Source organism: Pagrus pagrus, assembly GCF_965226575.1.
Source record: "Pagrus pagrus genome assembly, chromosome: 18".
NCBI classification, from domain to species: Eukaryota; Metazoa; Chordata; class Actinopteri; order Spariformes; family Sparidae; genus Pagrus; species Pagrus pagrus.
This window is the reverse complement of record NC_140202.1, coordinates 16,338,070-16,360,384: the sequence shown is the minus strand read 5'-3', so window position 1 is coordinate 16,360,384 and position 22,315 is coordinate 16,338,070. Positions and strand designations below refer to the sequence as shown.

Here is a 22,315-nt window from a genome sequence, read left to right as displayed (position 1 = left end):
TGCGTTCATTGACGCCGTTTGATTTGCACTACTCTCCTTTTCGATCCCTCTGCCTTCCACAATGGCTGCGTATAGACTGTCGGCTGTGTGTGTGGGCCGCTTTGAGGAAAGAATAAATTCTCTGTAGGTCAAGCAACCAGAATGAACTGTGAGCCACCTCAACCCCTCACCCGATTTCCCCTTCCCCTCCCTCCCTCCCTTGTTCTCTCCTCCTTCCCAAGGTCAATATCCTCAACAATTAGTCCGAGGAGGAGGAGGAGGATTTGAAGCATGGTCGCACCCTCTCCAAATGCCCCCTCAAGGGCTTCGGGGGGCAGCAACGGTATGTCAGACTAAAGTGAAAAGTGTACCCATTCCCTCTTTATGTCTCCATTTTCTACCCTCATTAGGACCATTCATGAGTACTTAGAGGCCCCCTGCACATCCACACATCACCCCGGTCAGGTCTGCCCTCTCCTCGACGCACCTTTCCCAATCAAATAACTATCATTAAAGGCCTGTGTGTGTGTGTGTGTGTGTGTGTGTGTGTAGGAGTGAAAGAGAGACAGCCAGAGAGCAAGAGAGGCCGCCACAGAGATAGTTGTATCCATATAGTGCGGTCATACTAATGTAATATTGATTGGTCCCAGTCACCATGGCACCAGGACAATAGTCCGGTCCTGCTGGCCACTGGTCAGTCTCCCAGCAGCCTCTTTTTCTCCTCCCCCCACTTGGCTGGCTGGATGATCCATACTGCAGCAGATGAAAAGGCACGGCTCTCTCCTGTCTTTGTATGGCGCTCTGTAACCTATAGCACACGCAGGACACAGGCGTCAGAGGACAAAAATCTAAATGCATTCATAAACTTCATCCTCAAAGTGGCAGATCCACGGAGTCGTAAATCTCCGGCTCACGCTCCTCTCCTCTCTCCTCTCTTTCGCGCTCTCCTGGCCTGTCAAGCCTCAGAGGATGAGAAAACAAGAGCGGGGCAGTCGTCAGGGAGGAAGAAGAGTGTGAAAATACAGGCGAGGTGAAGCAAGTACAAATGTTGAGCTCAGAGAAAGTAGTCCCCTGTGGGTTCATGTGCAGCGCTACAGGAAAAAAAAAGGCAGAATCATTACACAGCTCGGGATTTTTTTGCAGTTTGTTCTCACACACTTTTGTAGCACACATGGAGATGTTTGGTGGTGAGTTGACGTCATGTTGAATTCCAAAATTCTGAGGCCGTTTCTTCAGTTGTTTGCTGTGGACAGCTGCGCCCATCCGTCCACCGGACCACACACACACACTGAGAAACGAGGAGTTTTTCAGTAGCAGTAGTAAGAAAAAATGCAGCAGAATAAAAGCGTCTGGTGCCATGAAAGGCAGAAACAGGCGTTTTTTTGGTTTTGTCTGAGCGTGCCTGAAAACAAAGAGCACAGGGCTCCGTTTTGGATTCAAGTGAGTGATTTGCATAGAAAAGTTCATAAGCACGGGACATAAGGATATGGTCATAAAAGAGGGCAATAAAAAATTTAACTATGACAGAATATTAAAAGTGGCAGTAAATTGAAGGCAGGCTGCAGAATGACCCTTGTGGAGTGACTTCCTCGGTTGGGACCGCTCATCTCAGCGTGTGAGAGGGGCACTCACTGTACACAGAGAATAAAACATCTCCTGCCGACCCCTGACAGATATGGTTGTCTCTCACACTTTAATCCTGCTGGATAGTTAAGATTTAAGATAATGACACAACGACTTTCACGTTGATGCCGACATTGAATCTTTTTAAGAGGCCTCCTGCTGCCGAGCCGGGACGGCCTGTCAGCCACTGGCAGTGAAAGAGTTGAATGTCTTGCGCATACTCGTTTCCCGACGTCAGGAAGAAATTGTTCGTAACATCGGCCCCCTCACACTTGTCTCAACTCATTTATTTCAGCCAAGGTCTGCGGATATAAATAAAAGGAAATGTTACTGGAGCATTTAAACTCGGCGCCAGCCTTGAGACCAGTAATGTAACCACATATCATCAAAAGTGCTGAATCTCCCTTTGTCTCCACACATGACGTGCAATTCCTCCAAAACATATTCACGTTTGGTTGCCATTCATACAAATAAATAATCACAGAAAGCCAGGACAGCCCCTTAAAGCTGACCTCTACAGTGATACAGAGTGTCCATCAGATTTATCCTGCGGCTACTAAAAATAGAGCGTCGGGATTATTTACCACCCAGGAGCATTTTCTTCAACACACTGGAGTAACAAGCTGGATTCAAGGGATTTTGATCATGAATGCAGTTCAACAGGTGGTCCATAGATGGAGCTCTTCTCATTAGAATATACATTGCATTACATTACAAGGCTGTCCTCGGGTAACTGTGCTCTGTCCTTCATTCTCCAACAGCAACAGAGCTGAGCTGCAGTGTGAGCTCTACCTCTACCTGCCCTCTGTGTAAGCAGAAAGAAAAAAGCCTGCCGGTAAACAAACATAGAGGGAGAAATGTGGAGATACATTTAAAGGATATAGTGACCATTTTAATAGTTTCTGCTGCTTATTTAACACACCGGACCCCTTGTGAGCGAGTGTCAAACCACAAACCACCGGGTCCCCGGAGCAGTATGACTTAATTGAGCTATCCTGGGAAATCTAATTACAATAATGCACAGAGGATTGTGTAATATTCCCTCTGCTTCTGCTCTAACACCTATCCCTCGCACACACATGCACTCTCTCTCTCTCTCTCTCAAACACACACACACACAGATAAAATGAGAGGGAGGGAGGGTGAGCGAAGGCACACAGACAGTGATGTGTTAGGAGGTTCTGGATAGGCACAAACTGCAACAACCGTAAAACATTTCACGGGAGATGTTTTAATCACGATTCATGGGCCAGTAAACCTTTAAACAGCAGTCAGTCAGATCTGCTGGGCAGTGAGGACAAAACAATGACAGTGTTATATGATCAAAGAGTGCAGCACGGGGATGGCATAAAGTTTCTTCTCTTTTGTTTTTTCTTGAATTATTAAAAAAGTTTGCGGGAAGCGAGAAGACAGTTCAGCTGAAGGTGGGCAGGTGACGCAGGAGAACAGCACTATAGAGCAAAAGCACGCTTAATTTGCTCATTTGATGCTACACCGTGCAGCTGGGCAATGATCATAGCTATATCACTGTGGAGAGTTATTGAGCAAATCACAGCAATTCAAACACGGCCATATGCAGAGTATCTCAGCGCTGCTGGGGCTATAGCACACACACACCCACAGAGACACACACACTTGTACAATAATCTGTCCTCTGACTGTGATCATTGACAGTGTTAAAGGGACACTCTGTAGTTTTGAAGAAGAAATTCAAACTCAGAATTTTAATATTTACATTATTGATTTGGTAACTCAGAAATATTAATAAATACAAATGTCCATAACTGAATAAACATCTGTTCTCAGTAAAGCAGTATGAAACTGTGTTGTCCTTTAAGGTCAGTTTGTTTATTCAGCGTATTCAGTCATGAAAATGGAGAGTTTGTTTAGGCTGATTAAAATGTCTTCCCCAAAACTACATAATGCACCTTTAATTCCACTGTGAATCGTCCTAAGTGTCCTAAAACGCCTGCCGATGTGTGAGCTTTCCCTGCACAGAGACAATAGGAAGGGTCCTGCTGCTGCACGCTGAAGGTATTGACGCTCGTCAGGCATCGACAAGCTTTGCGTCTGGTATGGACTCGCAGCGTTAGAGGCACTTTGGGCGACACAACGCAGAGAAATGACAGGATGCTGAACGCTGAAATGAATACGTTTGTCTGACCGTGTGAGATAAAATGTATCTGAGCTTTCTCGTGGTGTGAAAAGCAGATGTGATTTGTGTATAGTTTCTTACAGAGTCAATATGTATGTGTGTGTGTGTGAGGTCTGTTTGTGATTGAGTGCAAGGTCAAAGGGACACAGGGGAGAGACGGGGGAGGGCGAACTGAGAGGGGGGGGGGTTGCTACTGTGCCCAAGGCCATACCCACACAGACGGACACCATATTGAAATTAGCAAATGGACTGCATAGTGTCGCTTGCTGCCCCATTTGCGGTCCCCTCTTCTCCTGGTGATATACAGATGCATCCAGCGAGGGGACATCACCGCTTCAAAGGGGCAGCGGGGTGGGCTCTAACCTCCCCCCTCTGTCCTAAAATGAAATGGGTCGACTCTTATTTATTTACAGCATGTTTTGCACTCATCCCATAACACTGTAAATTACCTGCGTGGTCAAGGCTCTTCTCTCCGGCAAGGAGAGAGAAAAGGACATAAAACATGTGATCTATACGATATTTAATTCAGGAATCACATATGATCTGTCAATTTCCATATATCACGCTTTATGAGTCATATTTTAAATACAAAATCACGTTTATGAATATAAATGCGTGAATTACGAGCGGTCATATGTGTTATATGATGTACAATATGTCTATAGGCCCCAGACGTCCCAGTGTCTTGCCAATATTTATGAGATTTCTACAGGATATCTCGTATAAGAGGATAAGGGGATGGGTGATTTCCTCGCCGGGGTCTTCGGTGGTTGATCACGGTTCTATTTCTCACATGGCGTGCGGTCTCATCGCGCTGTTGACTGTTTGACTCCCTGTTCATCTCTCTCTCAAACGACGTGAACAACAGGGATGATCACGGTGACGAACGGTGCATTTTATGACCTGGAAAACTGCATCTAATTTATTGTTCCAAAACACGTTGAGTTTGGTTTGTTCGATACAAGAAAGCTTGACACTTACTTGAACTTAATTATACGGCGAAGGAGGCAGCAATGGAGACAGTACTCTTCCTACGACTGTGTGTGTGTGCAGGGAGAGAGAATTCCATCAGAGGGAACCCTCTCGGGACCAGACCTGGTCTCTAGCTGAAAAAAGGCAGGGGCCTCCTCCATTATTGCAAACAAGTGCATTTGCTTTAAGGCCAGTGGAGATTTCTAACCTTTGCTTGACATGCCGAAAAGGTCAGGCCCATCCGCGGCTTCCCTCCGGAGTTGAGCCTGACCATTTCCTCCCAGCTCCTTTGGACCCCAGGTTATCCACGGTACCAACAAGCACAGTGCGGATAATCAGCGAATGACACATGATGAAGTCTGTTTTTCAGCTTAGTAGTTTTGGGGAAGAAATTTTAATCAGAAGAGAAAGATCTTTATTGGCTGTTTTTTTAATTTTTTTTTTGTCTAAACAAACTAAATAAACCAACTCTCTACATTTTCATGACTGAATAAAGTGAATAAACCAACCAAAAGTGAGCCTGCCACTTTTCTAGCTTCAAACAGTGTTCTGTTCAAATTATATCTCAAAATTATTAGTATAAATATAATGTTAGTAACAGCTATTAAGCAACCCGCTAATTATTTGTCCACTGAGATAACAGCCTAGTCCACTTAATTATACCAGTAAAGCACTCTTGTTGTACGGTCAAGAAAAGGCCTATTAACACATATTATTTTAGGGGACATAATAAATTGTAATTTAAGTAAAGCATTAGCAAAATCCGAATGCGTTCAGTGACCGAACTGTAACATGTACAGAAACCATCTCTGATGAGGATGAAGAGGGAGGAGGTGTCTTCCAGTCTGCCTTTGTTGGCGTGGGGTCCTGCATCTCTGTCTCTCTCCGCCTCGTAGTGTCATGTACCCTTCAGGAAGGTGTGCAGGCGATCTTTAGTTTCTTCAGTCATGACTTTATAGGGCCTGAAAGTTATTTTCTCCAAGCGTGCTTGAGTTGCCAGCATGCAGCTGAGGCAAGTGGCCCACGCCCAGAGTCAGCAAGTGTGTGTCCAGAGGTGAAGAGAAAACTCCTTTTTGTTGCATGTAGATCAGCATCTACACAGGCCAAGGCACCCTGGGGTCCAAGGTCCTGTGTTCTTTGAGAACTCTGAGCCATGTCTGAACATATGAAGTTGGTGAAATATTTCTGAGTTTGTATTCTCACCTCATTAATATTGTAAATATTATGAATTTCCCCTTTAAATCACAGTTCACTAATTTGAAGGCTTATTCAGGATATTTAGCAGCTTCATTAATGTATAATAAGTAGGCCTTAAAAAAACCACCATGTAAATTTGATAGTGAAAAATTATATTTTTTTGTTGTGTTGTTTTCAGTTTTAAAGGGTTCCTAAACATGCCCAGAAAATATGAACAATCCCAGCTGCACACTCAGAAGAAGCAAACGTCTTAATATAATTCAAAAGACAGGCCTGACCCTCCGTAATAACACGGTAATTGTGTTAAACGCCTGTGAAGTGAGCACACACTGCGCCCTGTGTGTGAGTTTTTCTCCATTTGATGGACGTATCCATGCTTATCAATGTTCCTTATCTTCCTTCATTATTTCCAAACCAGTGGTTAAATTGGAAAAGCCCATAAGAACGTGTGAATACATGGCAGAGGCAATAAAACAGTAGGCTGAAGAGAACCCCCCCCTACACACACACACACACACACACACATCCCACAACAGCGTTTTCCTTGGGTGGAGGGAGATACATTCAGCAGATAGTTAGAAATATTTCTGCTCCCCCCACAGCTTCATATCAGTGAGCAGCACAGATAAAGATACAGTCGAGCAAATAAATCTCAAATGAAGGAACAAAACCCTTCACATGCAGTTATCTTGTGTATGTGTGTGTGTGTATGTGTTTATTACCTGCCGGCTCTCTTGTGTTCCTACAATGCTCGAGTGTTAGGGAACACAAGTGCGCTGATTTTTTAACTAAAAGCCCTATTTTCTGTGCAGAGCTGAAGGGTCAGTGTGGTCTCATCCTAACAGGCATCCTGTGTGGCGGTTCTGGGCTGGTGGTGGTGCACTTCTCTCTGCATCCTTAGGGACTTGGGTTCTCAGGGGATTTTTGTGGGTTTCGCTTAATTTCTATGGCGCTTATCGGCTGAAATAGTGAAGCTTGTTCCTGTAGCTCTCTCTGAAGGAGCAGAACTACAGCTTGGCCCAGAAAACGTAAAGACAGAATACAAGACAGAGGAGGCCAATGAGGGGGGTGCCATCCCCCTTGTTACCGAAATGCATGCCCCTCTCCATCCCCTAATGGCTGAGAGAAGAGCAGAGTGCAGGGGCGGAAAGGTTGTTTTGTTGCCTGACTTATTGATTCTTTATCTGATTGAGGTTTGTGCAACTTAGAATCTACTTTCCCGACTATAGACCTCATTCACACGGCAGCCATTTTCCTCCGAAGTCATATAAACGTAGGCAATCTGACCAAATGTTGTCATTTTGCAGCTGCCCAGTTGATCAGCAGCAACTTCCTAGCTATCGTTTCATTACATTGTGTGTTTAGACAAACGTGTGGTTGAATGCTAACATTAGCTGTTGTCTAATGGAGGCTTATCGGTTATCAAACCTGTTGTTTTATCTGGAAAAATATGGTCCGATTATGGTCTATGGCTCTGAAACCAAGTGGAATGAGTGGAATGAACCGGGTCTGTCCCCTCTGTTAAAAATGAACAAATTGCCTGCTGATAAGACCTGACATAATATTTCTGTTTTTGGTCACCCGCAGCAGATCAAAGTGTGTGTTTAAACTGTACTTTTGCCCAAAGTCTCACCTTTCACTGTACAATTGCATAATGGTCGGATGAAAAAATGTAACCAGAGTAATTTGTACAAACTGGGACAAAGGTCCGCTGATGGCCATTAGATTTTTTAGGACGGCAGCTCAGCCATGCATTAAGTGGTGAGCAGAGCAGGCGTGTAACCTGATAAATGCACTTAAAACAGTGAAGATGGACAATGAGAGGGCGAAATCTCAGATGGCCCCGGTGTGTGTGCCTGCTAGGCACTTTGACAGCCTATTGATCAGCCAAAGAGAGTCTTGGGCAGGGTCAGAGCTCAGTCATGGCTCAGATACTGCTAGTGGGACAGGTACAGGACAGCAGTAACCAGGATCTATTAGGAAATAGATCTACTCTTTGAGCCAGTTACATTGTCCTTTTGTTGAGGATCAGACGTGTTGTCGACTGCTGGCACTCACAGTTTTCCTCTGTGGAGATGGGTGAAATTTCTTCTCCAATATAATACACAACAACAATATAGCAATCCGTCTGTTGTCTGAAATTGATGTGACGTAACGTTTCTGTCTGGGACATTGATAGCCCACGGTTGTGAAAATGCCCAGCTCCTGTTATTGAATAGTAATAGGCTTGTCGGCCGGTGCCTCCAATTTCACAAATGGAGCAATAAATACACATAACAGAATCAGTGGAACAATAAGAATGCCCATAAAGGATGGTTGTGCCTCAAAAACAAGGAGGAGAGCGCGTGGTAGCGAGGAGGAAGAGGGAAGAGGAGGGGGCAGAAAGAAAATTTGACAAAGGGAAGAGATGAAAAGTGTGTGTATGTGTGAGGGAAACAGGGAGAGAGAGAGAGAGAGAGAGAGAGAGAGATGGTGGCCCACTCTTCATTTCTGTGCCACAAGCTCTCCTGGGCATTTGCGTGCTCCGTTTTCAACCTAAGTGTAATTTGAGCCCTGGGTTGATACAAAGTGTATGCAGCAGCTCTGTTCAAACCCAATCACTCACCCTGACGTGTAATCCTTTCCCTCACCATCATCAACGTTGCTTTGGGAATAATGAAACACACTTAAGCAATACACAGCAGTCATACAGCTGCGAGCGTGGCCGCATCTTGATGAGATGCCTCGTAACTCTAATGAAAGGTGTTTTGACCTGTCAATGGAGGTAAATGATTGCCTTGCTACTGTATCTGTGGGAAACTTATTGATGGCAATATCTGGTCCAACTGGGTGATTTGCATGAGAAACGAGGAGCACATCGCTTTTAAAAATACAGCGCTTGGCGCCCGTGCTCTACATTTTATTTGTGTGGGCCTCCTTTTTTCTTCCCCTTTCATCCTCAAGTCATCTTGTCTTGTGACGCCATTGTTTCCACGAAGAGGATTATTACAATTAATTGGTTAGCAAGACATTATTTCAAAAAGGGAAATTGGCTCTTATAATTATATAGAGAAGGGAATACTTTAACTCCCTGGAATATCAGCTTCCTGAAATAATGGTGCTACAGCCCCACACTTCCCCCCACCTCCATCAGCGTTAGCGTGTCTGTCTGCCTGTTTCCTGTGACGGATCCATTTTCAACAGCTCCTGGCCCTGCAGTGGCTGCAGTTGATGGTGGGATGAATGGTTGGGTGGCCCGCGTGAATCTCTGACTGGCTTGCCCCTGTTACTGCCGCCCATCTGTGGTCTACTGGGAGCTCTGGTCTGCTCTTTGTTCTGTCCCTTTGCTGAACTCCCTGTCAGTAGTAGGATGGGTAAATACACTGAGCAGAGGGCAGGGTTAGGGTAAATGTCACTCTACCGGGTGAATGGCTAAGCAGACTGTAAACACAGTAAAGAGCAAATGTCTGTTGTACAGTTGCTACTTCTTGCTAAGCCTTTTTGTTAGTTTCCCAACTGTTCTTCCTTCTTATGTACCCTCATTCTCATTTTTCACGTCACGTTACAATCCGCTTACATAATTAATACATGTAAATTGCTACAAATGGTCACATAGAGCCCAGTTAATGGCGAGAACCAGAAAAAGTTGCAGTTTTTCATAAAACTGTTAAAGTATAAGACTGTGACAACATGTAATTGGAAATATTTACAACACCAACAGTTGCATTAGTGACATTGTCTCGTCTAACACTCACTGAAACCTGAGCAAGCCGTATATTAGCTGGCTAACAAAACTAACTCACCTTTCGCATAACTGCAGCTGTCAGTAGACTTGAGATTTTCTCCTTTTTTATACTCTTTTTCTTACTTTTTCTGTGAGATGCAGTAAGATCACGGCCATGTTGGTGTAGTGTGACATACGGCATATTGTGCGAGACAATGTTGTTCAGAATTAAATGGTACTTTACTATCTTTACAACAAACTTTCCAGTCTTGTAAAATTAATTTGAAGAACATTATATGTGAAATTCATGGCTAAATTTGTTTTAGCCATTGTTTGTTTCTTTCTCTTGAAATAACGTCCCTCAGGACTTTGTCTCTCCATTAAGTGGGTCATTCATGGTTCCCAGAATATGTGTCATTGTGGCTTTGGCAAAATGCTTCTGACTGTTAGATGGATTGTAATTAAATTGGAGACATATTCCTGTTCTGCACTGTCTGAATTGTTATCAATTTGGTGACTTCTTAAAGGTCCAGTGTGTAGGATTTAATGGCATCTAGCGCTGGAGTTGCAGACTGCAACCAACTGAATACCCCCCGTCACACCCTCCCCATTAAACCGTGAATGGCCTTCTCTAGAACCAGTGTTTGGTTTGTCCATTCTGGGCCACTGTAGAACAGATTGAGGTGCAACATGGCGGAGCAAGTGGAAGATGACCCGCTCCCTCTGCAGATATGAAAGGCTCATTATACAGGATTATAATTATTATATTCCATTTCTGCCTCTTAATCCTACACATTGGACCTTAGCATCAGCTGTACATTAGGCTACTCTGTGTTTCGTGCTAAATGTCAGCATGCTAACACGCAAAAAACTAAGACAGTAAATGTGACGAACATTATACCTGCTAAACTCACCCATGTTAGCGTTGTCCCTCTGTTAACATGAGTGAGCAGCCTCTCAGAGCCGCGAGCACGGACTCTTGTTTAAAAGCGTTTACCTTGAGCTTGCGCTGGCTGAATGCGATGTGTGAAACTGTTCAAAGTTTGCTTTACAACAGCTTCTTAGTTAGACCACAAAAGAATCACAGAGTTCAGGGAGTATTTAATTCATTGATCCTTTACCTTTTTGAAAATCAAAACATAAAAGTTACACAGATATTGGTGATTTAACGATCAGAGATATCAATGTACACCATTGCCAAATGATATATTTCACACCATAAATACTCATAGCACAGAAGCAGGAAATCAGTCACCTGCCCCTGTCTGCAATTTATCATCAAGGGACCAATTCTGACACATTGATGTTCATAAAAACACATACCCGCTTTGTAACCAAAATGGGGGTCACACCCACTGATGGCCCAGTCACGTGGTCAACGTGAAGCATGCTTTACCTTTACAAACAAATCTATGAAGAATGAATGGGGAGAGAAGATCAATAACTACAATTACAAATATTTTGGCAGGAGCACTGAGGGAGGAACAGTTTTTGATTTAAAAAAATGGATGGCTCAGGTATGTCACAGACATGTGAGGATGATAAAGAGCAGAAAGTGTTCAATCAGAGAAATATTGACAATAAGATAATGAGGTAGTAGTCAGCAGGGCGCTGCATACTTTATTTTCAATGGTATTTCGGCAACCTACTGTATTGACGCTAATATATTTACACACTTAGACACAGCTTGTAATGTAAGACATGTTCTCTTTTACTTAACACAGTGCCATATTGCAAGGTAAAAAGAAAAACAGGGAGACGAGAGGACTCCCATTATTGTGATTCTTATGGCTGATCATCTTGGGCCACTACAAAATTCTAGTTGTAAAGATTTTCTGCAAAAGTTTTCATTTATTACTGCACTTTTATTGAAACAAGCACAAAAGTCTTTTATCAGAGGAGCAAATCAAATATAGTTCTTCTGATATACAGGATACATGTTTCTGATTAGAGGGATTTAGAATATGTTACTCAACAGCATACAAATTCTCCCAAATCTAAGTAAAAGCATGCTTTTAGCATGGTTTCAGTCAGAATTGGTCCCTGTTGTATTGCACAACAGTAAAATAACTCAAGTTATATTGTCACCCTCTACAGTGGAGCTTGTTAACTGGACAGCGGCTAGTTTACGTTGGGATGATTGGGTGCTGGAGAGGGAAGGCATCCTCCATTACGCGGCCAATCAGGCTGCTGTAAAAAAGGGCCTGCCGGCTGCTGGAGCAGTGCTAGCCATTGATATCGCAAGCATGGCGGCAACTCTACCCTACTGCAATGTCAGGGATTCCTTTGATCACAGTATCATATTGTTGTGACAGCGCCACAATTTATCACATCACATAAAATCCTTCAGTAGTATAAGCATTTGCCTCCAACACGTTCTCTCTGCTGGACTGGACTACAGTATCACTCACATCCAGTGTAACGGACATGTAGCTAAACACAGGGAGAATGGAGCACGAGATCTTTTCCTCCCACCAGAGATCACACCTTGTACTGACACACTGTTGGGTTGCTGTTACCCTTTGAAGCATGCTGACACTTTGTTTCTTGCATAGCTATTCACATGTGCATGCTTGGGCATCCCGAGCTCTCCTCACAGATGCCTGCCTCCTGGCCAGTGGGAAGGGTGTTACTCCTCACTGGCCACTGTGTCAACATGAGGTCAAGAAGTGTTCCACGTGTCTGATGTACTCCTGGAGGGATGCCGCGCAGACAACAACCTCCCGCTGAGTTAAAAATAAACCCAGTGTGAAGTGCCACTGCTCCCGCTCTGCACCTGCCATTTACCTCCGTTTGGTTGAAGCTCTATAAACGCAGGCACGGCTATTAAAAGACGGGAGGTGTCTAAAATGGCGAGAGCAGATGCTGGGCACCTTGCTCCCTGTGTGTGGGATGACTCTGCCACAGGCTTAAAGGGGCCCAAAATAGAGTGTTTGACATATGGGCCTCTGATTGTTTGAACATGGAATCTCCTGGACTTCTGCCACTCGGCATAAATCCTTTGATACTGCCACACTGAACCCGCTGATCATCTTTCACCTAGCTCGAATCAGGTCATCTATTTGCATGCCAAGAGGCAATTTCCACGGCTTAAAACAATGACCAAATTTGGGGTTCAATGGGTTGCATGAACAGCACCGACACAAACCACCACAGCAGAGGAGGAGGAACACTAGCGCGCAACAGTGGTGTGTCCAACTGGTGGGACTGAGATACACAGGCATGGTCTTTTAGCTAAAGCAGCATTGAAAAGCACATGACGGATAGGAGGTTTAGCCTGGCTTCCCTACAGCTCCCTTTATTGCTGAGTTACTACAGAATAAGACGACTGACTACTTGTACCTGCCTATGCTAGTTTGGTTAAAAATGGGACCAGCAAGTCTTCCACTCTGAGGACAGATCCACAAAGATCACACGGCTTACTGCTCTGGAGAGGTATATCCAAGTACATTTAAACTGATAAGAGTTCACATTTAGGTAACAATTTTAGTTCGTTTTCTTTTTTTTTCCAGAAGGAGAACAAGAGAAAATGGCCACCGAGGTCACCAGACTTTGAACTGTACACTCAGTCTTCCAATAATAAATATATACATGTCCTGGTCAAGTCCAGGCAAAGAAAAAAAAACACATGTGTGAGACAAGTGTTTATGGTTGTTGACACCTCTGCTTTCTTCAGAACAAATTTAAGGAACTTTTAGTTTTATGAAAAAAAAAGAAACCTCTTTATCTTGTTATCAAGATCTGGCAACTACTTGTTCTGAAGATGCTGAGGGGCAGAAGGGTCCTTTTCATATACAGAATGACCACTGACAATTAACAAAAACCAAAAAAAATTATTACTGTACATAGTATTTCTTATATATTTTAAATTAATCTGCATCATTTTTATATTTATACTAATAACCAAGTTTTGCATTTGTTCTTTTTTATTTAGTGTCCCAGGGCTCCAGGAGGAGGAGTGAGAGAGATCAGTCTCTGTCCTGCCTAGCGCAGTCCGTGGGGGGTCTCCTTCTCCTGAGTACCCTCAGCCTTGGTTCAAGTCTCTTTCTGTTTCGCTGATGCAGCCCTCAGCTCGGCTTGGCCAATCAGCTGCCCTCCGATCAGACCTTGGCCTCCAGCATCTCCAGGAAGAGTTTGTGCATGGGCACCTTTCCCTGCACCTTGATACTGTAAAAGTGCTGCACGGCCTTGGTAGCCGTCTGTCGCAGCAGAGGCAGGGTCATGAGCAGCTTGCCCGCCCTCCGGGGGTCCTCTTGGTGCTGGCTGCTCTCGTAGTCCTGCAGGGCCTCGTGGAGAGAGTCCTGGAGCTTCTGGACCGCCTCCATGTCCTCTATGTGCATGGAGTCTAAAAGCAGAGAAAGATGCATGAAGATTTTCCAACTTGAAAAGAAAAAAAAATCTGAAACTATGAAATGTAGTTTGCACTTTGAGACACTGGTAATATAACAGCAGTGATGGGAAATGGATTTTTCTAAAAACAAAATTAAATCTCATGATTGATCTTTACTGCTCTGTCAGTAGCAGTAAGGGAAGGGAACACACTATCAGTGTAACTCACACCCTGACAAGATAAAGAATAGATCATAAAAAGAAAAAAAAAAACATCTGCTTTATTTCATTTATTTATTTATATATTTAATCTTCGGTGGACTGGGCGGGACATTCATATGGCCCTTGACCAGCGGGACTGAAAATCAATGTTATCCTCCAGTAACAATGGCATGAATAGCACCCAATCTCTGCTGAGTGAGTACACATTAAACACCTCACTGTTCCAGAGGACAGATTGTTTTCGAGCGACAAAACAAAGAAAAAAAAGGGGGCTCCATTAGAGAATTGGAGGCCATAAACACGCCTGAGATGAATACTACACTTCCTTTCAATTAATTTCCTTTTGCTCCCTCAGAGGGGTTTCTGACCATCAGATTGGAGGGGAAACAAAATCTAATGAGCTTATTTTACAAACAACAAAACCAGTTATCTAAATAGAAAAATTTCCTGCACATTTTTCGTACTATTTGCAGCGATGGTATGTAACTAAAGACATTTATTTAAAGGGTAACTTCACCAATTTTACACTTTTAAGTGTGTTAAAGGTTTTTTGTTGTACTCCTGTATATGTGAAAAAGTAGTATAAAGCCTTTTGTAGCTCCAGAGGAAGATGCATGTAATCTGATTAATTCCCTCCAGTGATCTCACTCAGTGGTTAAGTGTCATTGTGGGTAATGTAGGCACCTTACAGTATGCAGTAGTCCTCCTCAAGACCTGTAAACACATTTTAATGTAATATTTTTTTTAAAAGTTACCCTTTAAGTACAATTTTGAGGTACTTGTACTTTACTTAACTGTATTATTCATTATCTGCATATATGCATAGATGTAAATATATGAATAATTTACTTTTACTTGTAGTTTTGATATTTAAGTTTATTTGATATCAAATACTTTAAGACTTTTATTCAAGAATTAATTGTATGGATGACTTTAACTTTTACCACAGTAACACGATACCTTTCCAATTATATCGTCCTCTGAACAACAAAAACTGTGACTGTCTCAGCTTCAGTCGGCCCAAATCTCTCTCCCCTCCAGGCCAGTTTTAGATCAGTCTACAGTTTCAGTTTGGCTTCTCTCCAGTGTTCTCCGCTCCTATAATGTTTCGCTACGCCGTTGCCCCTTTTTTCCCCCCTTTTTTTTTTCTGATCCTACTGTACATCATGTTACAGCACTCCCCTCTCATTCTCGCCTTTTTCCTGCCTCTGTCTTTATCTCACAGCCTCTCTCAGGGACAGTCCAGGGTCGCGCTTTCTCTCACTGGTTAACCGGTGTCTGGCACTCCGGAGGCGGCATGTCATTGGCTGCCTGACTCGTCTCACCTTGGCGGCGCATATTTTACCACACGGGACAATAAAAGGCAAAACAGATTTCAGACTTCGCCCCAAATTCATTGACTGGAACAACTGTATTCCCAAGACCTTGAGACATTTCTCACCCTGACGGTTTTCAAATCCACAGTGGTAAAATGAAGTAGGTCGTTTTGTAAAGTGAATGTAGGAGGGAGGGAGGGAGGGAGGGAGCGAGAGGGGGGAGGATGGAAGAACAAAAGGCAAAAAAGGAGAAAAAAATACTCTCAAATGAGGATGTGGTGTGACATAATTATCTCTTGTTCTTTTCACAGAGGCTGAATTCACAACCTAACAAGCTACATTTCTTACAAATCAAACCAATATTTTGTTCCATTTTTTCCACACGGGCAAACACACGCACATTTTAGCAATAAACCTGATCTGAACCTTGCCATAATTGAATGTTTTGCGGCGAGGGGGAGAAGAAGGAGAAAATAAAAAAAGAGATAGAGACATCTCAACAGATGGGCAGGAAAAAAAGGGCAGGAGAGCACACAGCTTGTAGTCCTTGGAGGAGGGGCGGACTTAAAAAAACAACTTTGAAGAAACAATTTCCTCGCAATCCATCAGTGAGCACACGTCGATCCGATTGATAAACTGCTAATTACAAAATCAATCGCTATGAATTTTCACAGCTGTCAGACAGAGGGGCTCCCGGGAGAGTGATCTCCCAGAGACCTTGTTCTAACATTCCGGACACCCTCCTTCTCCTCCTCCTCCTCCTCCTCCTCTCCTCGACCCCCAGCTCTCCTCTCCCCCCACCTCCCTACCAAAGCTCTGTTGTCTGAAAGCAAAGGCCCACCATCAGCATTTTCATTTTTCAGCCGCGGACAAAACAAGGGAAAAGCGGCCCAGTGACCCAGGCGTGCATTGATCAGAGCGGGACAGGTCCTGCCTCCTCAAAAAGGAGCCTGTCAATAGCGGCGTGCCGTCTCGGCATTGGAACAAACGAGGCCTATCACTCCCTGATACTCATTCCATTCGACTTAACACATTTTATTGACAGCCCCTGTGCTCCTAATGAAATGCTAAATTTATCTCCCGTGGCTGCTGTGCCCTGCAGCTACTGTTATGGAGATAGAGGAAGAGAGGGGAGAGGCAGCGCTGGAGAAATACCACAACATGGAAGGCGTTCAATTAAAAGAAAAAAAAAAAAAGCCCCACTCCTCCATCCCTCTCTCCTGTAACACTGCCCTTATCTTCTCTCCATCTCTCCATCTCACGCTCCAAACTAAAGGTTACACTGAAAAACTCCTGAAAACTAAGAAATGTCATTTCTGAAACTGTGTCAGACAATAACTCGCTGTTTCTGGATATTATACTGTCTAGTGTGCATTACTCAGAGGTCCAGTCAGGAAAAGGTGAAATATTCTGAATGTCTTGATTTTTTTAAAATAAAGCTACGAATTCTGAGTATTTTCCATGTATTGTGTGCTTATTCATTTGTTGTTTCAGCAGATAAAAATGCACTTGACATGATTCGAAAAGTGAATTTTATTTTTTAGTCTGTACTCGTTTTTTCAGCAGTTTTTTAATGTTGTATTTCACTTAGTGCATTACTTTTACAACATAAATTAGAAGAAGGGTGGGGATAATAACATTTTTTCAAAACAAAAATAAATTGCATGGCAGAATCAAATAATAAGAGATAAAAAAAGAAAGAAAAAGAGTATATATATATTCAAAAGCAAAGTTTGTTCCTCTGAAAGTAACTCTAAATTATTAAATGATTATGGATATTATGGATGATTTGATATTATTAAAACAATTGTTATGAAACACTATTGAAAATAAATAAATAATTCCACTTTTCTATCAAGGTTATTCTCTAACTTTTGTCATCCTTATTTAAAAATAATGCACTTTTCATTAAAATGCACATAAAATTTGCCTCAATTAAAAATCACGCCGCCCGAACATTATTTATGATGCGTCAGTGTGCTGAAGATGCCTCACCTGAGTTGGCGAGAGCGATCGCCTTGAGGGTGACGAACTCCTCCTTCTCCACTTTGAGCTTCTTGCACTTGCGGACGAGTTGCAGGATGGAGACGTAGAGGTCGAGCAGGCCCGTCAGCCGCGAGTGCTCCTCGTCCATGATGTAGTCCTCGGCGTACACCAGCTCGTCCTCGTACGGCAGCGAGCGGAACACGATGCTGAGGATGAGGATCTCCATCCAGGCGCTCTGCAGTAAGCTCATCTGGTCTCCCAGAGACAGAGAGGAGAAGCCTGCAAGGACAGAGGGAGAAAGTGGATGAGGACAGGAGGACTGACAGGGGAAAAATAAAATACATGTGTGTATATTTGTGCCTCTTTCATGATTCGGGCAGAAGTCTTCTTTTATTACAGAGTATAAAAAAAAGAACAAGAAAGTATTTCAAAGTAAAAGAACAGACAGCACTTTGAGTTGATCAGTAAACCAAACATGACCTGTCAACTCCCAGTAGCCCGGAGTGCATGCCGAGGCACATGTTAGCGAGTGGTGTTTAATTTTAAATGCACAGTGGAAGGTGCTCTTTGAAGCCGGTGTCAGAGCACTTGAGTGGGCTTTACTGTAAGTGAGGACAGTAAATCGGTGCAAAGGTCCGGGACACACAAAGCCATGTGGTTACCCCCTTGTATCCTGTCACACTTCTATTGGTGTGAGGGGGATTAGCACTGAGACACATTCTCATTGGAGGGGTTGAAGACATGACATGCACTGTGTAGCGGGAGGAGGTGACGAGGACACACACACACACACAGCAACATACACAGATACACAAAACATGTGTCAACCAGGAAAACAAACACACACATATGCACACGCTGGTCATGACACCTATGCACATAAATGTGCCCACATAAATAGAGCAAGGGGGTCACATGGTTCAAGCCAATTCTGAAGACCTGCTTAAACCCAAGGCCTCACTCTCCAACATCAGCTGGATGAGCTGATGAGCTTGGGCGCGTCACATCGCTGTCACTTCGCCTTCAGCACCTCTACATATGCTCAGAATAGAACATTAAATCAAACAAACTGCTAGATCCCCAAAAGATGAGCTGTGAGAAACTCAAACAAATTAAAGAGGGGAAAGGCAAAAAGAGAAAGGAAGCGAGAGATAGCCATCTCATCCCTGTTCCCTTCGTACTACCCTTCAGATGTCAATAAACTGCATGAGCTCCCCCTTCATCTCCCACCTCCCCTCCTCCTGCACAGCGTGCCTGCAGGCGGCTCATTCTGACAGCACATTAGGCTCCTCAGCCCCACCCCTGATTAATATGATTGCTTTTACAAGTTTGCTGCTGCCACGCTACCTGCCACGGCGTGATTAAGAGGCGACAGATTACAGTATTGACCAGGGCGCTCGCCGCACCTATGCCCCACATTTTCTCTTAAATATAAATGATCTCACCGGGGTGCAGCCACCAGCCTGATGTTTATCTCCTCCTGCCAGGACACCACGAACACACACACACACACACACACACACACACGTGAGAAGAACAAGAGGCGTGATGAGGAAGCGTGAGAGAAAGTGAAAAAGAAACAGGATGGAGAGAGAGAGACAGGCCGAGAGAAAAGAAGAGCCAGGGAGAGAGTAGTACCAGAGTGTTCAATTTCCCTTATCGTGGTGATGACCACTGCAGGGGAAGAGCTGCAGGATACATTAATTAACAGATTGTGATCAGAATGTGAGGGCCTTCACATTTTGAAGGGGAATCAATAGTCAGTAGAATAGAGTGCTAACAGAAAGGTGCTGGCGCCCGGCTGGACCGGTCAGAGGTCTGAAGAGCCCTAAATTAGACCCAACAGAGCAAACTGCCGAAAGCACTCAAAACACTTGACTATTATCAGTGGAGGCAATAAGCCATATTTTGTAAAGGCCTCTGCCATTACACATATCCAGACTGCGTCTTAAAATCTTTTGTTGTGTTATTTCCTTGTCTGCATACATGGCCATTAAGTCGGACAGAATGTGGTCTGGCCGGAGGGAAATTGTCATGCAAGCGTGGACGCGGTCTTGATTGCCGCATCAGGTTTGGCATCACAATCACAGGCAAGGCTTTGTCGAGCCTTTTAATGCCAAGGAGGACTGAAGCGGAACTAAAGCGCTGCTCCCAATGTGACAGCCCGTGTGAAGGCCTCGTTCAGGGCTTGTTGGAGAGGCTTTAGAGTTGTTCTGATACGGCGGACACCTCTCAGCCATATGCACACATGCAGCCCAGCAGCCTACAATTACCTTTGACGCTAAAAGTCCTTGAATTTAATCCAGTGTTGTGAGATGGAGAGGTGGTGTTTTTCCCCTGCTCCATCCCCTCTCTTCAGGGCCTAAATTATCGCTCCAAATGGGATCTCGTGTCGTTGCCTCGCCTTTTTCCACTCAATTTAATCGAGTAATGAAGTGACTTCCCGACTCCGCAGGTCACACTGCGCTCCGGCCGCCGCACTCTGAAGGTGGCCCGGTTAAGTGCCGTCGGAGTGGGTGATTTCCTCTAATGAAATATCAATATTTACATCTTCATTTCCAGCCCACTGCCTTGGCGGGGTTTGACCAAACATGACACAATATTGACCAAATCAGAGAGGCCTGTCTATGCGCTTGAAGGGCCTTTTCCACTCCACTGCTGAGTGCACCGGCAGACTTCTGTCTGAAAGTCTTTGTGGCAGGAATACAGAGATAACAACGACGCAGAGTTTTTCTTTGTTCACTTTGATTTAAGCACCCTGCTGGTAGAGCAATCATATGTCCTAGGGCTGGGCGATATGGCCTTTAAATAATATTGAAACATTTTAAGCGATACATGATATACATATATAGATATTTAAAAATCTCCACCTCAATATCGACATTGCAACAATGAGGTTTTTTGATTAATAATCATCAGAAATATCGATATAATGACAAAATGGGTAAAGACAAGTATTTGAACATGTAAGACAGTCTGCTAAGTTCAGAAAATTCACCGCTATTGTAATGGAGCCTTTAAAACCAAGAGGAGACAACACTTAGATAACAATATTGTCCAGTCCAAATGTTTCAAACGGATTTTCACCTTGAAAATTACTAGATGTAAAATATGTTTGATGTAAAATCAGTTCAATCTAGACAAAGGAACAAAAATATAATCAGGTGACAAACACTACAGATCAGCCCAGTGACCATTAACTTCATCAGCCCACCATCATTCAAAGCTCAAAGGGTGAAAACAAGACCACTAAAGACCAACAACAGAAGCCAAAACCATCATCTCTCCCTTTATCTCCCCAAAAGCCCTCGGCTGTGGGCAGGAGGGGGCAGCCCAAACCCACAGACGGCTGCTTCAAAACCCCTTGCGGAGATTAATCAGAGCGCCGTTTCATCTGCCAGAGCACAGGACGGTCCAAAATGAAATGCTGGAGATTTCTGTTGAGCCGGAGTTCATATTCTATTAATTTATTATTGTTTCCCTCTCCCCGAGGGCCATTAGCGCGGGTAATAAAAAGAGATGTAATTACGAGGCACGGTGGCCCCCTCCAGCTGCAGCCCCCTCGTAACTCACCCTCAATCAGACAACAGAGCAGACAGAGGGAGGGAGAGAGAAGGGGAAAAAAATGGCAAGAGAGAGAGAGAGAGAAATGGAGGATAAAAGAGAGGAGAAGATATGGGCCAGAGAGGAAGAGAGATAAGGAATAGAGAAGAGCGTCAGTGAACGAAAAGGCGACCGGAGCACGAGGGGAAAAAGGAAGAGGGAGATAGAAAGAGGAAAGAGAGTAATTCTGGCTGGACAGGGGCTGATCTATCATGGCTGGCTATCAGAAGGACAAGCAGGCCCTGAAGACTCCTGCCCAGCGGCAATCTCACCTCAGCCAAGTCAAGTGCTCTCCGGGCTCCAGTTGGAGTAAAACTGCCCCTAACAGGACCCCAGGGGTTCAGCACGTCTTTTTTTTTTCTCCCTAACCTCAAACTGAGCTGAATGATCATGCTGCCATAAGCTTATTCTTTATCAAAGCTTTTTATTCTAGATGGGAGTTAAAAAAAAAAAAAAAGAAGAAGAGGACAAGAGGAGAATGTATGCACCTCTGATTTGTATAGATTCCTCTGATCTGGCCGAGTGACACGCTACGGTATAAGATGTATAACCAATACATGAATGAAGGGCAATTTTGAGCAGCTTCACAATGGTGTGTGTGTGTGTGTGTGTGTGTGTGCAGGCCTGTTTGTGTGGATCTGTGTGTGTTTACGTGCAGCTGCCGACCATGATTCTTCTTGAATTTACATGACAGCGTCAGGAGGACCCAATCAATAGCAGCTTGGTAATAAATTGCTGCGCTTGACATAAATAATTTGACCTGAAGTCCAGCGACATGTACAACACAAACAGCTCACTTGGCTGCGAGCTTCTCTCGCTGATTTGATGACACAAAGGCTGATTTTTTTATTGGACAAAATCGTGTCAATACAAACTGAATCGACTCAGTGAAAAAGAAAATTAATCTTGTTTTTTTCAGCTCCGGCGCTCACTTTCAGGAGAGTCGACTATCTGCCTTCTTCAACGTGATAACCAGCCCATTATCCCGTGGTAAGTAGCTAGGGAATGGGCGATTTGACCAGTAGCCTGTGAACGTTATGAGGTTGAAGAACGTTAAATACAGTAATCCCCTTGTTTTAATCTGCACCCTATGACCTCCTGACCCTGACGGAGAAGTCTTTAGCCCTCCCCAGGGTCCCGCTGCCCAATCCTGACGTTACATATATCTGTATAGCCCCAAAGAACAGGACGAATCAGGCTTTAATCATTGCCCGTAATTACACATAATTT

The 22,315-nt window shown here is 43.9% G+C and overlaps 1 protein-coding gene across 6 annotated transcripts in view; it reads right to left on the bottom strand.

Moving 5' to 3' along the window:
* Positions 1-10,710: 10,710 nt before the first annotated feature.
* The window catches only part of esrrb (estrogen-related receptor beta), a 47,589-nt gene continuing 35,984 nt past the window's right edge, over positions 10,711-22,315 (bottom strand). For all 6 annotated transcript variants that reach the window (XM_084380711.1, XM_084380713.1, XM_084380716.1 and 3 more), the window contains 2 exons: positions 17,492-17,761; positions 10,711-13,974 (listed from right to left, as the gene is read on the bottom strand). In XM_084380711.1, coding sequence (XP_084236837.1) covers positions 13,730-13,974; positions 17,492-17,761 — 515 coding nt within the window. In that variant the 3' untranslated portion in view covers positions 10,711-13,729. The remainder of the gene's footprint in view (positions 13,975-17,491; positions 17,762-22,315) is intronic.